Genomic DNA, 16667 nt, shown 5'->3' on the forward strand with positions numbered 1-16667 from the left:
CTGAGAACTCACATATTCAGTGAGTTGTGCAGTCACAAAGGATGCCATGCTTGGGATATGGGGGATGGGGAGTTACTGCTGCACTCCCCTGGAGTGAAATGTTAAATTATTGTGGGTTCTGTGGCCTGAAAAAGTTGGGGTGTGTGTGTTAATCCAACTTGGGATTAGGAGGTCCTACTTGTGTGTAAAAGAAACATGACTCCAGATGAGAGTTAACAAGGATTGTTGTGGTTGTGAGAATATAGTCTATATCAACAAAAACTCCACAAGATATTGTGGGGAGTGGACAGTGTCTTTTCCTAGAGACTTTAAAGAAAACTTGAGTTAGTTAAACAGTTAAGAACATAAAAACAGCCCTGCTGGATCAGACCCAAGGCTCATCTAGTCCAACGTCCTGTTTTACACAGTAGCCCACCAGATGCCACTTGAAGCCTACCTCAGGAGTTGAGGGTTTGCCCTCTCTCCTGCTGTTACTCCTGTTGTATGTAGCACTACTTTTGTAATATAGAGAACTCAGAGAGAGAGAGAGAGAGAGAGAGAGAGAGAGAGAGAGAGAGAGAGAGAGAAGCCATTCTAACAATTAACTTGAATTAAATGCTCAGGTTAATGATTAGCATTTGCTGCTATAAGGTGCTAATATGTAACCTTTGGTTAGAAGCTTACTTGTTTTCCAAAGTCAAGCAGGAACTCTGGAATATATTTCCAAATCCAGACTAAAATGTCTAATCCTATATAGTGTTGTAGATGCAGCTCCTGATGGCATCAACTCTTAGCACCAGGAACTCTATTGACCACTAGGGGCATTAGGGGTAGAGGCGGCCAGTAAGGGCATTCCCCCTCTGACCATGCATTCTCTATTCTGATTCCCCTTTGTAAGACTGATAGTCTCAGGTTTCATTCTCTCACCTGATAAAGAGACACTTCCTTTTTCTCTCTCCCCACTTCCTGTATGTAGCTAGGAATGAGGCATGTAGTTCTCAATCTATCTCCCTGATAGATTTCCCAAGAACACTATTTTATTTAGAACTTTAACTCCATGTCTTCTGACAATATTAATTAGTAGTGCTCCCTTACCTGTGCCCTTCCACTGTAGCTGGGGCTGATAAAGACACACACACACACACACACACACACACACACACACACACACACCGAGCCTTCTAACAAAAAGGAGCCTATCAAATCACAATAAAATGGGTTGGGTGAACCTGGGATACCAGGCATACAAATTTCTGAGCTCAAGACCCATTGACTGACATCCAGACTAAATTACTTATCAGTTATCCCATTGAAATTACTGGGATAGGCTAGTCATAACTAACTTTGTCCTTCAATTTCAATGGGCCTACTCATGAGTAATTTATGTTAAAAAGCCATTATGTAAAATTTGGGCATCATTTAATTAATCATCCCTGAATGCCAAAGTGCTTGAAAGCAAACTTGTTCATATTATTGAAAGAAATGACCTCCAAAGAGTGAATGCCCTTAAAATGATGCTTGCAGGATATCTAATGTTTGAAATGATCAGGTCTGTCTTAATCTCTGCTCCTAGATTGCACCATGTACCTGTGTTTCCCCGAAAATAAGACAGTGTCTTATATTAATTTTAGCCCCCAAAAATGCACTAGGGCAATTAGTGGTACATCAGAAATTACTGCTAGGTCTTACTTTCAGGGAAACAGGGTACTGATTGCCTCTGCAAATCTCTGTGTACTACTGTTGGTATGCAGTTAGTGTCATCTTTGTAAACAGCACCCCAGATAAACTGTCCCCAAATCTCCCCTATTCGGTGATAGGAGCATATAAAAAACAAACATCAGATACTCAGAAGGAAAGGGTTTTGCATTCTACTCAGTCTCTTTGTATGGCCTAATGAGGCAAAACTTCACAAACTGGGGAAGCAAAACTAAAATGGTTGCTTATTTTGTACAAGACTATGATCAGTCATAAGAACATAAGAACAGCCCTGCTGGATCAGGCCCAAGGCCCATCTAGTCTAGCATCCTGTTTCGCACAGTGGCCCACCAGATGCCGCTGGAAGCCACAGACAGGAGTTGAGGGCGTGCCCTCTCTCCTGCCATTACTCATACATTTGGGTGTAGTGCAGTTTATATGTGTGGGAAGCACGGTACAAAAATTCTGGCAAAAATTCAGGCCCTTGTCTACAGAGAATAAAATAGCATATAGTTGGGAGACCTTGTTTAATTTTTGCCTAAACATAATGTCATATAAACTGAAGTGCTGTGCTGTGGTGCACATAATTTAATGCTGTAAAACTACTCAGTTCTCTAAGTGGATATTTTGTGATGAAGCATCACACAATATGCGCCAACTAAGTGGAGTTGTTCCTAACGATCATCGAAATAAAAGCAGGCTGTTAGAAGTAGTAGGAACCCCTTGGTTTTGCCCACTCCACTGATACCGATCCCCACACACACACACATCTCAGAGTAAAGCAGGCACTCTGGAGTATATTTCAGAAATCAGTCTAAAATGTCTAATTGTATACAGGAATCAAAACCTGGAATGGCTACTAGGTCTTGCCATGCATGCACAAAGCCTCTAGCACATAGCACTGTGTCTGCACTTACATGGTGAGTCTTGCTGTATTCTGGGGACATCTCTGAGCCACACTAGCTAGGCCTTGCTGGGCATGCTCAGCAGGTATCTTCTCCTACAATTTGCTATGATGCTTCACAGGCTCAGAAGCCTTCCTGTAAGGATGCAGAGAGGGGCCTAGTGTAGCTTGGAAGTCTTTGGACAGGGGCTGAAACCAGTCACAGTCCAGTAAGCCCCCACTGCAGTCCAGAATCAACACCTGCCTAACAAGAGCTTCAAAACATGTCCTGGATTCTAGATGGAGAGGAATTTGGATCTACCTATATTAAAAATGGCTTCCTAGGGCTGGCTTTAGTTAGTATAACGGACGTTCCAGTTTCCTTTAGGTTCTTGTCTTCACAGTACTGGCTTAAGTGCCGGCACCCATGAAGGTGGCACCATGCTGCAGCTGGCCATGCCCCTTACATGGAACATACCATTTGGTGCGGAGGCCAACATCGCAGGGCTGGCTGAGCCAGGCAGGCCAACTCCACCTTCCTTGCTCTGGCCCACTGTATTCCCCTTCTCCTTGTTGTTTATCTGCTAGGGACATGGGGACAGGGTTTTAGAACTCTGTACTGGTGCGCCTTAAGTGGTGCAGCAGCGATATAGGAAGATGCGGAAAGGCATCATCTCATACTGCGCGGGTGATGGCAATGGTAAACCCCTCCTGTACTCTACCAAAGAAAACCACAGGGCTCTGTGGGCACCAGGAGTCAAAACCGACTTGACGGCACGCTTTACTTTACTGGTGAACCTAGAAGGTAAGCACTGGGGAGCACCTTCTCCTCAGTTTACCTTCTGGGCACACAGAAATGGGGTTTAAAAAACCCATCCTGGCCATCCACTTAGTAAAGCAGCAAGACAGAAGCCAAGTCACCATTCCATGGAAAAAATGCCTCTCACCCCGCGCCTGCTGAGGTAAGCTGCTGGGAGAAGAGGAAAGTGGTATGTGCAGGGCACTTTCGTGGGAAGCAGAGGATGTCAAAATTGCCCCTCCCCCCAGTGAAAAACACTGTGAAGCTCTGGAAGTCTTCTGCAGCGCAGGCACATCTTCAAAATATCAGACAGTATTCAGTGCTATTGTTTGCAGTTTTCCATAATAGCAATAGCAATAGCAATAGCACGTACATTTATATACCGCTCTATAGCTGGAAGCTCTCTAAGCGGTTTACAATGATTTAGCATATTGCCCCCAACATTCTGGGTACTCATTTTACCGACCTCAGAAGGATGGAAGGCTGAGTCAACCTTGAGCCCCTGGTCAGGATCGAACTTGTAACCTTCTGGTTACAGGGCGGCAGTTTTACCACTGCGCCACCAGGGGCTCTTAATCATGCTGTAATGTATGCAAGAAAAACTGGAAAAACAAACAAATAATAAGAGTGATTAGAAGCAGTGGTGGTAATAAATGCTTTTACGAGGAATACAAGTGCATGGACATTTTTATAGCCAACTCTAAAAACAATAAAGTGGGCAAAATTATGGATGAAGGGCAACTGAGAGAATGAGTAGTTGTGCTCTAACAAATGCTTTGCTTCCCCACTAGATGTCCTCACTGCACAGCATTTAGAATTAGGACAGAAAGAATGGGAAGAGAAAAGGGAATTGAACAAATGACTTCAGATGATAGAGGACAGGCATGAGAAGTTATATGGCAGCACTGTAGGCTATTGTCCATAAGCCACCTGCATTATGTGTGCAATAAAATTGAATTAATCTGTTAATTGCAATGGAACTAAAATAGTTTGAGAGCAAGCATGCTGCATAATTAATTTATTTATATGTGACATTTTCTGGCAGACTTCTAGCAGAAACCAATGAGATATGTAGCTTGCAAATTTGTATGATATTGCCAGTGATTTATAACTCACATGAAAGCAGAAAAGTCTATAGAAACTAGAGATGTGCAAATTGATTCAAATCCAAATCAATTTGACTGGAATCTGGATGATTTGAGCTATTTCAATTCAAATCAAATCAGCCCAATTTGAACTGAATCAATCTGAATTAATTCAACCTGTAAGGGGGGGAAAGGAGAGGGAGGGGGAAGAGAGCCTCCTTTCAGCATTTTTTTAAAGGTAAGGTTACATGGCGACCCGACCCACCACCCTCGTGTGGCCCACTGGCCACTGCTTTTGTTTGTTTGCACAAACAAGAGGTGCCGAGGTGCCTTTGAAATGCTCCTGTGAGTGGTAACTGCAGAGCGCACAGCAGCTGGGAGGCGATGACGACCTGACCCATCATCCCTCCCTGCGGCCCACCAGCCGTTCACACACGCACGGGGAGGCAATTTGAAGGGATAGCCCAGTGATCTCTATGGATGCAAATTGATCTGGGTTTAATTCATGTTGTCAATTAAATCCCCAAGTGTTCTATGAGAACATTTTTTAACTCATGGCGAATGCACGATACATTTGCTAGAACACAAGTGTTTTTGCACACAAACTTAAAATCCATGCCTTTGTTTCCACCCTCTCTAGGCCCGTTTCCAGCCTTAGTGCTGCATTTGAAATCTACAAAGACCACATACAAGGAGGACTTGGGCTTACTTGGTCACGTACAAGGGGGACTTGGGCAATAAGATGACGTAGCACCAAGGCGTGATCCAGAATACCCAGTTCTGAAACCAGCCTGTTCACCCCCCCCAAAATACTTCTTTTCTCCATCCAGTCTTGGAGCTTCCAGTCTAAATGCCTCAAGTAGAGCTTGCTCACAATACTCAGCAGGCTGATCTGGTGGTAATTGGCAGGATCACATCCATCCCCTTTTAAAAATATGGGCACTATTATAGCTACTCCCCAATCTCTAGGTATATGCCCAGTACTGTCTATACATGTAAAAAGGGCTGCCAACACAGGAGCCCACCAATCTGCATTGAGCTTAATCATTTCAGAAGAAATACCATCACTAACCGAAGCCTTGCCTACTTTTAAGCAATCTATGAGTTTCTTAACTTCAGATACCAAAACAGGAAGCCATTCTGGGAGTAAATCATTATTTTGATAATACTGTTTCCTCTTCCTGAACCACATAAATGGCTCTAAAGTATATTTCCCATATCTCCAAAGGGACCTGGCTAGTCAACCGGGAGGGGTAGCTGAGTGACTAATCAGCTGTAATACACCAGAAGAGAGGAGAATTCCCCTCTCCTACTGATGTAAGCAGCCATTGCCAGGACATTCTTTGAGCCTCAATTTTCTTAACTTTGAGTAGAGCTTTATATTATTTCTTCAGGCTTAATCAAGGTAAATGGGTCACACTGTAGCTATTTCTTTGAAGGTCTAATTGATATAATTTGTAATGTGTCACTAACGCCTTCTTGGCAGCTATACACTCTTGATCATACTAACCTCTGGATCTAACAGTTGGCTGGAAATTGTAGCTATTTCTTTCCCGAGCAAGATGTTCCTGTATCGTTTGAATAAGGGACCTATAGTGATCATAAATCAAGACTTCTGTCTCTCCAGTTATTAACGCATCATGGATTCCCATCATATCATCTGAATCTACTTCTTAAAAAAAAAAAAGATAATGGAAGATGCGTGCTCTAATTAAAAAGAGAAGTTGAAAGCTCATGTGACCAAGCCTCTAGACTTCTTTGATCAAGTAACTTTTCTAGATAGCAGTTGTCCCTCAGGAGGCATTGAACTTCTTTTCTGTTGCCCTCCAAGTAGGACCAGAAGACATATCCTTTTCTGATTGACAAGGTCCACTCTCCTTTTGCAATGAAGAGTAGAAGCCACCTGCTCCTAAAAGAATAAAGCCACCTTCTCCAGCCCACCATTTCTATCCTGCAAATTGCCCCTTCCAGATGCTGCTTTGTAGAGGAGAAACGACAGCTGGGTTTTCAGCATATGAGGTGGTGAAAGAAAGAGCAATTCCACCAGAGACTCCTGTAAGAGTTTACTATTTCAAAAAATAGTAAGGGTATTCACATGCGCAGCACAACCCAAGCTAGGGCAGCCCAGCCTGGGTTAAGCTGCATCTGTGAAACGCCGGGATCTGCACGGATCCTGGCACTGCCTGCCTGCCTAATCCACCTTTTTACCCTGGCCTTTTGCCAAGATAGGGGTGCAAGTGCGCCCTTAACCCCGGCAGTGGGATTGTGTGTGTGCTCGGGCCGCTTGCAGCAGACACAGAGAAGGGAACCTAGAACGCCCGTCGAATGGGAGTATTCCCCGATGCACTGTGCTCATCCCACAGTGCATTGTGGGATGCATGGAGGCCAGGATGCATCATCCTGGACTCCAGAGATCCGTGCTGTGTGTATTAGTGCAGATCATGTGGGAGCGCAGTCCGTGCTTCCCACCATCTTGCAGGGTCGGGGGGGGGGGAGGTAGGTTTTATGCAGCGTTCTGCCCGCCCTCCCCACCTCCTGGTCATGTGAAAAGTTTTAATCAATGGCAATGAAACATTCTTGAAACTTGCACATGTTGATATTTATTTTAATATACTGTATAATTCCTGGGAAGGTGTAACTGACTGATAAGTCATTTTAAAAGGAGAGAGAACTTCTTTGTCAGCAATGTTTTTCTGAGACACAGGTAAACTTTCTGAGATCTGGGACAATCTAGGAAATGGAGACAAAAACGGGCACATCTGCAAGAGCAACGGAGTAGTTTCTGATGAAGGTCCCTCCATCAAACACTTGAGCAGTGTTAGTATCCATCCACTTCTGACCTTTCCTGGGTAGATAGATGTCTCTCTGCTTTTGCCCTGATTCGGTTATTGGGGCAACAAGCACCTGCATTTAAAAGGAGGAAAAAAAGTAAAGACATTGTCAAGAACAGAACATGTATAGAGGAGTTGGTCTCAAGAGGCTCAACACTTGAAATCAGCATACTATTACTTGATCGTAGCATTTCTAATGACATTGCTTCCCAAGGCTGTTAGGGCAAAAATTAAAAAGAATAACTAGCATGTGGTTTTTATGATGCAATGTTTATCCATAGCATCCTAAATGGTGATGGAGTGCTCTGAAATAATTCCTCTCTGTCTGCTGTGGCTGCCTGCCGCACATCATGGGAAAACAGCATAATTTTTATTGTTGATATTGTTAACTGAAAAAATAAACTTGTTTTTACTTGTAAGAATAAAGACTTTACTATGCTTTTGTTTGACAGCGAACTTCCTTATGCCTTTCTCCCTCTTCTTCAGTTCCGCAGAAACGTGCTCTGCTAGAGTGCTTCACCACCTCTAAAATGAAGCAAGTAGGCATTGAAAACATTGAAGTAGTGGATAGCTTCTGCCTTTTAGGATCGACCATCAACAGTAAAAGGTCCAGCAGTCAAGAAATACGCTTCAGACTAGCACTTGGTAGGGTTGCAATGAAAGCCTTGGAAGGGATATTTAGATGCAATGATGTGTCTATATCTACAAACAGAGGTGCTCTAATTCCTAGACCTTGGGGCCCCGGTCCATGGCCTCCAAGGTCCAGCGGGGGGCTCCCAAATGGCTAGGGGGCCTCCTACAGCTGCCCTGCGCCTGCCTGCCGCACCGCGGCTAACCTATGTGCCTTTTTAAAAAAAACAAAGTCACCGTGTGGCTGAGGGGAAGCAAGTGCCCCCCTCCAGCAGCAGCAATGGGGGGAGCGACCGCTGGGCACATCCTCTCTGCCCAGTGATTGCTGTGAACTGTGAGGCATGTCCCCCCCCCCCCCCGTGACACTCTATGGATGCAAGAGCTGGACTTTGAAGAAGCAAAATAGAAAAAGTATTGATGTCTTTGAACTTCGGTGCTGGAGAAGACTTTTGAGGATACCATGGACAGCCAGGAAAACAAATGGATGGATCATAGAACAAATCAATCCAGAATTTCCACTCAAGGCACAAAAGACCAGGCTCAAACGATCATACTTCAGACACATTATGCGAAGATCCAGCTCCCTTGAGAAGTCCATAATGCTGGGGAAAGTTGAAGGAAAGAGAAGAAGAGGACCGCCAGCAGCAAGGTGTGTGGACTCAATTACAACAGCAATGAATGCATCACGGAGAGACCTTGAAGGCTAAGCTGAAGACAGATCATTCTGAAGAGACTCTATCTATGTTCTCGCTAAGAGTCGACGCTGACTTGATGGCACTTAATCAATCAATCAATCAATCAATCATAAGACAAATATTCTTTGTTTAGCCCCTCTCAGAAACAGCTTTCTTGTGAGGAACTAATTCAGGGGTTGTCAATCTTGGTTCCACAGATGTTGTTGGATTACAACTCCCAACATCCCCAGCCACAATGGCCAAAGGCCATCCTCGGCCTTTGATCATCGTGGCAGAGGATGATGGGAGTTGTAGTCCAACTCAAGGCTGCGCACCCCTGAAGTAAGTGAACCCCTCAAGAGGGCTGTCAGGAATTTGAGAACAGTCTTTTCACTCTGTTTTGAAACACTGAGTTCCAAGGAGCAAGAGTGCATGAATTCTCACAATTAAAGCATGCATGCTGATTTGTTTCCAAACTGATGGAAGAATCTTTATGGCTGACAGGCGGAGGTTTGAGTTTGAGTCCGTACTTGTTTTAATTGGAATTGCCAGGCGTTGCAGACATACTGTATTATATTTTTTGGACTAAACTTTCATCTCAACTTTGGCTCCCAGCCTTTCAGGAGAAAGGCCTAATGTTGTTAGTCCAATCTTTGTTCATGGGTTAGCTGGATCTTAACAAAAGATCTCTTGTTGTTAATGCAAGCCACATTTCTGTGTTGGAAACTGTCGAATTCAATCGGGCAGTTTTTCTATTTAAGTGGTTTTCAGGGAGAAGATATGCGATGGTATCTTAAAAGCTCAAATTCCACTTGTCTGTTACTATGGGCTGGATTTCTTTGAGGGTTGCCATCAAATAGGATTTTTAGAAAAATAAATCTAAGGGCCAAACTAGGCATAATAGTGGCAGACCCATTTGCAGCATCGGGTCTTAAGTTGAATTCCTATGAAGTGGTAGTTTGGTAGTGTGATGGCGCTGGCAGGAGTGAGGAGCTGTATTCTTCCACCCTGAAACGACTTTTTGAAGCTGTTTTTCTGCAGAGAGAAAAATGCCTAATACAACTTCAGGTGGAAAAATCACAGGTAGAGGAAGGCTCCGCTCATCCCTCAACCCACGCTGTGTTTAAAAACCTCCCCCATTTCCACTTTATAAAGAATCAGCAGAAGCCAGGTTGGCTCCTACTGCCATTGAGCCTCGTGGTTCACATATGTTCAAAACTGGAATAATGTTCAACCTCCTTTCTTGCAAGTGAAGAAGACATCTGTTGAAACCAAAATAAGAAACACAGACTCTCAGGACTTTCTAGCTTTCAAATCTGACACTGATGACTTTCTTGCCTTCTGTCCTGGCACATTTAACGGCTTCTTGTACATGGTCACGATTTTTGTTTCCCTCCCAACAAAATGAATTTTGTTCCAAGAACATGGATTTTGGTTCAGTGATGCTAGAACATTTAATATAGTCATCTATGTAACAAATGGGATGCTTGCAACTGTTTCTTCTAACTGGAGCAATATTGGACTACTAGTGTTAGAGTTCACATGGAAATAAGGGTAGATAGGTCAGTCATGTGCATCTGTTTCACCTACAGTCAGTCAGTCCTCAACTTAAGACCCTCCAAATGGCACTAAAGATGTTGGTCAGTTGCCATCTTGTTTCAGCTTTACAACTCACCATGGGGAGGGAGGGTCCAGTAGCTGACTGCTGGTGCATGGGCTAGAGCAGGAGGAGGAGGTGACAAAGGCAGCTCAGGTGTACATTGTTATGGAAATTGGCAGTCCTGGTGGCAGCTGCTGCTGTATCTGAGGCTGCAGAGGGGGCTGACTTACCCATATAATATGCTCCCCCTGCCACTGCTTCCACTCCTTCTCCAGGCTCAGTTGTTGTGCTGTGACCAAGGGGATAGCTACAATTGAACAAGGTGGGACAAATGTTCCTGGGCCCTGAGTGGGGTGTGTGTGGGGAGGGGGGCAACCCATTGGCACACTGTTGGCTCTTGTTTGTTTGTTTGTTTGTTTTTACATTTCTATACCACCTTTCGTTAAAAGAAAACCCCAAGGCGGTTTACAAAAATTAAAACATACAATAAAAAGCAATAAAAACATCAAGCTAAAAACATATAAAACAAGCATAAAAACAAGACAACAGATAAAAACACACAGAAGCAGCAGTAAAAACGATCATGTAAAAGCCTGGGTAAAAAGCCAAGTCTTTAAAAGCTTCCTAAAAGCCGTGATGGAGTCTGAGGAACGAATGGCCACTGGGAGAGAATTCCAGAGTCTAGGAGCAGCAACAGAGAAGGCCCTGTCCCGAGTGCATGACAGCCGGGCCTCCCTCATTGTCAGCACCCGGAGCAGGGCCCCCTCAGATGTCCTCGTCAAGCGGGCAGCAACCCTTGGGAGCAGGCGGTCCCTCAAATACCCCAGGCCCAAACCGTTTAGGGCTTTAAAGGTCAAAACCAGCACCTTGAATTGGACCCAGAAACAAACCGGCAGCCAGAGCAGCTCTTTCAAAATGGGGGTGATATGTTCCCAACGGGCAGCTCCGGATAAAACCCTCGCTGCCGCGTTTTGCACTAGCTGCAGTTTCCGGATATTCTTCAAGGGCAGCCCCACATAGAGCGCGTTACAGTAATCCAGCCGCAACGTGACTAAGGCGTGGGCAACCGTGGCCAGATCTGCCTTCTCGAGAAAGGGACGCAGCTGGCGCACCAGCCGAAGCCGTGCAAAGGCACCCCTGGCCACCGCCTCTACCTGAGCTTCCAAAAGCAGAGCCGGGTCCAGTAGTACCCCCAAGCTGCGTACTTGCTCCTTCAAGGGGAGTGCAACCCCATCCAGAACCGGTAAAATCTCCTCATCCCGATTGGCTCTCCTACTGACCAACAGTACCTCCGTCTTATCCTGATTCAATTTCAGTTTGTTAGCCCACATCCAACCCATCACGGCCTCCAGCCCCCAATTCAGGATATCCACCACCTCCCTAGGATCAGATGACAAGGAGAGATAGAGCTGAGTGTCATCCGCATATTGCTGACAACTCAGTCCAAATCCCCGGATGACCTCTCCCAGCGGCTTCATGTAGATGTTAAACAGCATGGGGGACAAGACTGATCCCTGCGGGACCCCACAGGCCAACGGCCACGGGGCCGAGCAGTAGTCCCCAGCACCACCTTCTGGACCCTCCCCCCAAGAAAGGACCGGAACCACTGCAACGCAGTGCCTCCAATTCCCATACTCGAGAGGCGGTCCAGAAGGATACCATGGTCAATGGTATCGAACACTGCTGAGAGGTCCAGCAGAACCAACAGGGATGCACTCCCCCTGTCTAGTTCCCGGCGTAGGTCATCCACTAGAGCGACCAAGGCAGTCTCAGTCTCATACCCGGGGCGGAAGCCAGATTGAAAAGGGTCCAGATAATCCATATCATCCAAGACCCTCTGCAGCTGGAATGCCACCACACGCTCCATCACCTTGCCCCAAAAGGGAAGGTTAGACACAGGTCTATAGTTATCCAGGTTGGAGGGATCAAGGGAGGGCTTTTTTAATAGTGGTCTTACCACCGCCTGCTTGAGGCATGATGGCATCCTGCCCTCCCTTAATGAAGCATTAACGATCACCACCAGCCATCTGCCTGTCTCCTCCCTGGCAGCTTTTATTAGCCATGAAGGGCAAGGGTCAAGAGCGCACGAAGTCGCCCGCACACTGCCCAGGATCTTGTCCACATCCTCAGGCCGCACCAACTGAAGAGAATCCAACACAATGGGACCAGATGGTACCAGAGGCACGTCTGCCGGAACTGCCAAAACTCTGGAGTCCAGGTCAACACAGATGCAAGCGACTTTATCTGCAAAGCGACAGGCAAACCGATCACAAAGAGCTGTAGATGACTCCTCCCCCATTGTCTGGGGGGATGTGTGGAGCAAGGTTTTTACCACACGAAACAGCTCTGTTTGTCTGCACTGAGCAGACACAATGGAGGCGGAGAAAAAGCATTTCTTCGCCGCCCCCACCGCCACGGAGTAGTCCCTAAAATGGGCTCTAGCCCGTGTTCGGTCGGATTCGTGATGACTCTTCCTCCAGCGTTGTTCCAGCCGTCGCCCGAGTTGCTTCATCGCCCTAAGCTCCGAGGAAAACCAAGGAGCAGATCGGGCTCCACCAAGCCGGAGAGGGCGTTTAGGAGCAACCGTGTCAACAGCCCGGGCCATCTCCCCATTCCAGAGATCAACCAAGGCCTCGACAGGGTCACCAGCTCTGGACACTGGAAACTCCCCGAGGGCTGTCTGGAATCCAAGCGGATCCATAAGCCTCCGGGGGCGGACCATCTTAATTGGCCCACCACCCCTGCAGAGGGCAGACGGAGCAGTCAGACTAAACCCCACCAGGTGATGATCTGTCCATGACAAGGGAGTGATCTCAAATTCCCCCACCTCCAGATCATTTATTTCCCAGTCGGCAAAAAACAGATCCAGAGTGTGTCCCGCCACGTGGGTAGGGCCCGATACCAATTGAGACAGGCCCATGGTTGCCATGGAGGCCATGAAATCCTGAGCCGCACCCACTAGGGGGGCTTCAGCGTGGACATTGAAATCCCCCAAAACAATAAGCCTGGGGGAACCCAAGGCCACCTCCGAGACCACCCCCGCCAGCTCAGGTAGGGAGACTGAAGTGCAGCGGGGTGGTCGGTACACCAACAGAATCCCCAGCCTATCTCGGAGGCCCACCCTCAAGGACAAACACTCGAAATTCTGAGATTGCCTGACCAGGCACCTGGAAACGGGGAGGGTCTCTTGAAAGATGACTGCAATGCCTCCTCCCCGACCCTCGAGGCGGGGCTGCTGCACGATCTGGAAACCTGGAGGACAAAGCTGAGAGAGACCAACCCCGCCCAGTGCATCCAACCAGGTCTCCGTCACACATACCAGGTCAGCATGCTCATCCACAATCAAATCGTGGATGAGAGATGTTTTTGCATTAACTGACCTGGCATTCAGCAACAGCACCCTAATCCTCGAAGGAGTGTTCTCAGAGCTCCCTAGGGTCAGAGGGTTGGGAGAAGGGTCGGAAAAAGGAACAGGCCTCAATTGCCTGGACTGTTTTCCCCTGTAACGGCCTGCCCAACTCCCACCGCCATACCTCCCTCTGCCCGCTACCTGTGATATTGCCGCCCCCACTCCAGACCCACTTTTTCGCTCTCCCAGACACATCTCCCCAGACTAACCCACCACAGCTTCTTGGCTTAATAAAAACCAGAACCAGACTTGTAAAATCTCTTGCTAGCTTCTTAATTGCAGAGAGAAGGATTCTCAGCGGAGAAGGGGAGAGATCTTCTGGGCCCTGGGCAGCTCGCCCCATGGCTGAGAGCCACAAGGACGAGAGCCATTGGGCCAGCCTGCCCTATATAGCAGCAGAAGCCCCAGCACAGCAACAGCCCAGGAGATGTTACACACCTGAAGGAGAGGTGGGGCAGAAGCAAAAGACAGTACAGTCAGTGCCCCACCCAAGCTGTTCCCTTCTTCCTCGCTTCTTCCTGTTCAGAGAACTCATCTTGGCTAGAGGACTAGTGAGACTAGTCCTCTTCAAGAAGGGAAGGGGAGGCATGTCAGACAGTACCCCTCCCTCCCCCTCTCCTCCTGACTGGTTGGCTAGTGCTCAGAAGAGGAGGAAGGATACTACCTGATACTTCTTCCCTCCCTCTTCCCTCTTGAAGCTGAGACAGAGCTGCACATCTACAACTGACACACCACCAGCTCTGACAATAGCTAGGGGGGGAAATAGTTTATTTGGTCAGGGTTCAGGAATCAACCCCCCCTCCATTTATAACATTGTTTCCATGGGCATAGGGTCCATTGGGCAAGGGGGGACAAATGTCCCCTGGCCTGGAGGGTCAGGGGGCCCACAAGGTTTGGGGTGTGCCCTGCATCCCTTTCCTTGCTGGGCACTTGTGCCCTGCAGCTGGGGTGCGTGCGCTCTTTCTGAGCATGATGGGAAGAAAAGAAGTGTGCTGGGGCTTCCTTTCACCTCTCTCCCCCCACGCTTCCTTCTCCCAGGCAGCAGACTGCCTCTCGCTGCCCTCAACGCTCCTGGCCACTGCAGCCATGCTGCATGGCCCTGATCCACTGCCACTGTCCCCAGCAGAGGACGGTGACCTCTGGCCACCCCGCGCTCAGCCCAGCTCCATGCCATTGAGCCGGTGCTGCTGCTAGCCACCCTCCCGCTCTGCACAGAAGGTGAGCCAGTGGAGGGGAAGGCTTCTGGGGGGCTCGGTTGCCCCACCCCTTGCATCTGACATCAGACGCAGGGGGAATGGCTGGGGTGATAGGGCATGCGTGCACTTTGCGTGCATGACAGAGGCCTCATAGCTCCAATCTGTCCCCTGGCCGACAGGAACCTCGCTACACTCCTGATTGTTTCCTATGGGAAAATAGGCTCTTTTTTGAATAGAAATAGAAAATATTTTGGATTCTTCTTTTATGTGAATACGTATTTTGAGTATTCCCCTGCAAATTAGGCAATGAAGCACCTTATAGGTGGTGGTTCTCTTATATTTAGCAGGGAAAGAACAATTAGTTGTATTCAACTGAGCAAAATGATGTCTGCCTTTTATTTCTTTTTGGATTGTGAGCCCTTTTGGGACAGGGAACAATCTTCTCATTACTTTTGCTATTTAAACTGCTTGGAGACTTTTTTTTTTGTTGAAAAGGGATATATAAATATTCTTAATAATTAATCATAATTATAGTATGTGGCATGGTGTTGCCTAAATAGAGTTGTGGTTGCAAGGAAAACAGTGCTGGGGCAGAAAAACAATTCCCACTCCTGCCCAAATTTATGCTGCAGCTATAAGCCAGACAACTTAAAACATCAAAGCAGAAGTATTATCCAAAATATGAGATACCTTTTGTTCTTCTTAAATGTTAAAAGGCCACAACTAGATGCTAAACACATCACAGCATTTGGAGTGTTTAATGAGCCCTAAGTGAGAGTCTTCTGAATATGATGAAAGACAAAACTGTAGTTATCGTACCATGCAATAGTCTTAGAAGTAAAGACACTAAAGATCAATGTGTCATTGCCTTGATCTGTCAGAAAGATTTGTGTTTTTATTATTATTCATACATGCAGCAAATAGAAAAATGCTTCAAATGATTTAATTAGATATTGGCTGTATTTGAAATGTGACTGGAAAGGAAATTAACATGTTAATTGCTCTTTAATCTCATTCCAGTAACTTGTTAGGCTCAAATTGATGATAACATTTACATCAGATGCAACTGCCTTATTAATCCAGGTTTTTAAAAACGTGTAGTAGTTGCAGGCAGCATTGGTATGAGAACATCATAGAGAGCAATGCTGCAAATAGTGTTCATCATTTAAGTTAAGAATATAAGAACAGCCCTGCTGGATCAGACCAAAGGCCTATCTAGTCCAGCATCCTATTTCACACAGTGGCCCACCAAATGCCTCTGGGAAGCTCACAGGCAAGAGATGAGGGCATGGCCTCTCTCCTGCTGTTGCTCCCTGTTATTATTTAGGATGTCTCAAAGTGGGGCAGCAAGTACCATCCATGTTTCTTTTGCCTTAACCAATGACCACTGGAGAGAATAGGAGCTGAGTTGCTAGACTGCGGGATTATCCCCAATATGTAAGGAGTAGGCATAGGGGAAAATATTTGTCAGGGTGATCAAGAGAGGGATTGATGGATATGGTGGGCAAAAATAAACACTTTGTCTTTTTATGCCTTTATTCGCAATCCTCTTCCCCCTACTCCTAGGATACAGGACATACTACAGGGTTTTCTTAGTACCCCTGCAAATTTAAACCAATTGCGATAATTAAATGACTTTGGTGTGCATCTGGAGGTCCTGATGCACCTCCACAGCTTCACATTTGAAAAGATGCCTTCATTCTCTTTGCATATACTCTGTGACATAAATCAAGGATGGCTTCCTTTCCCTCTCAACCTTCTTCCCAGGGCTCACTTGGATGGTAATAGATTTGGAGCTTCACTAAGGAAGTTGAGTATACTGCATTCTCAACTACCTTTTACAACCACCACATCAAGAGAGGTGGCTGCCTTCAGTAGTTGCTTTA

General features: G+C 46.5%; 1 protein-coding gene across 2 annotated transcripts in view; it reads right to left on the reverse strand.

Moving 5' to 3' along the window:
* Nucleotides 1–7030: 7030 nt before the first annotated feature.
* Nucleotides 7031–16667, reverse strand: part of LOC128322000 (SITS-binding protein-like) — a 58344-nt gene continuing 48707 nt past the window's right edge. For both annotated transcript variants that reach the window (XM_053242769.1, XM_053242691.1), the window contains exon 10: nt 7031–7345. In XM_053242769.1, the coding sequence (XP_053098744.1) occupies nt 7172–7345 (174 nt within the window). In that variant the 3' untranslated portion in view covers nt 7031–7171. The remainder of the gene's footprint in view (nt 7346–16667) is intronic.

This window comes from Hemicordylus capensis, chromosome 1 (genome assembly GCF_027244095.1).
Source record: "Hemicordylus capensis ecotype Gifberg chromosome 1, rHemCap1.1.pri, whole genome shotgun sequence".
Classification (NCBI taxonomy): domain Eukaryota; kingdom Metazoa; phylum Chordata; class Lepidosauria; order Squamata; family Cordylidae; genus Hemicordylus; species Hemicordylus capensis.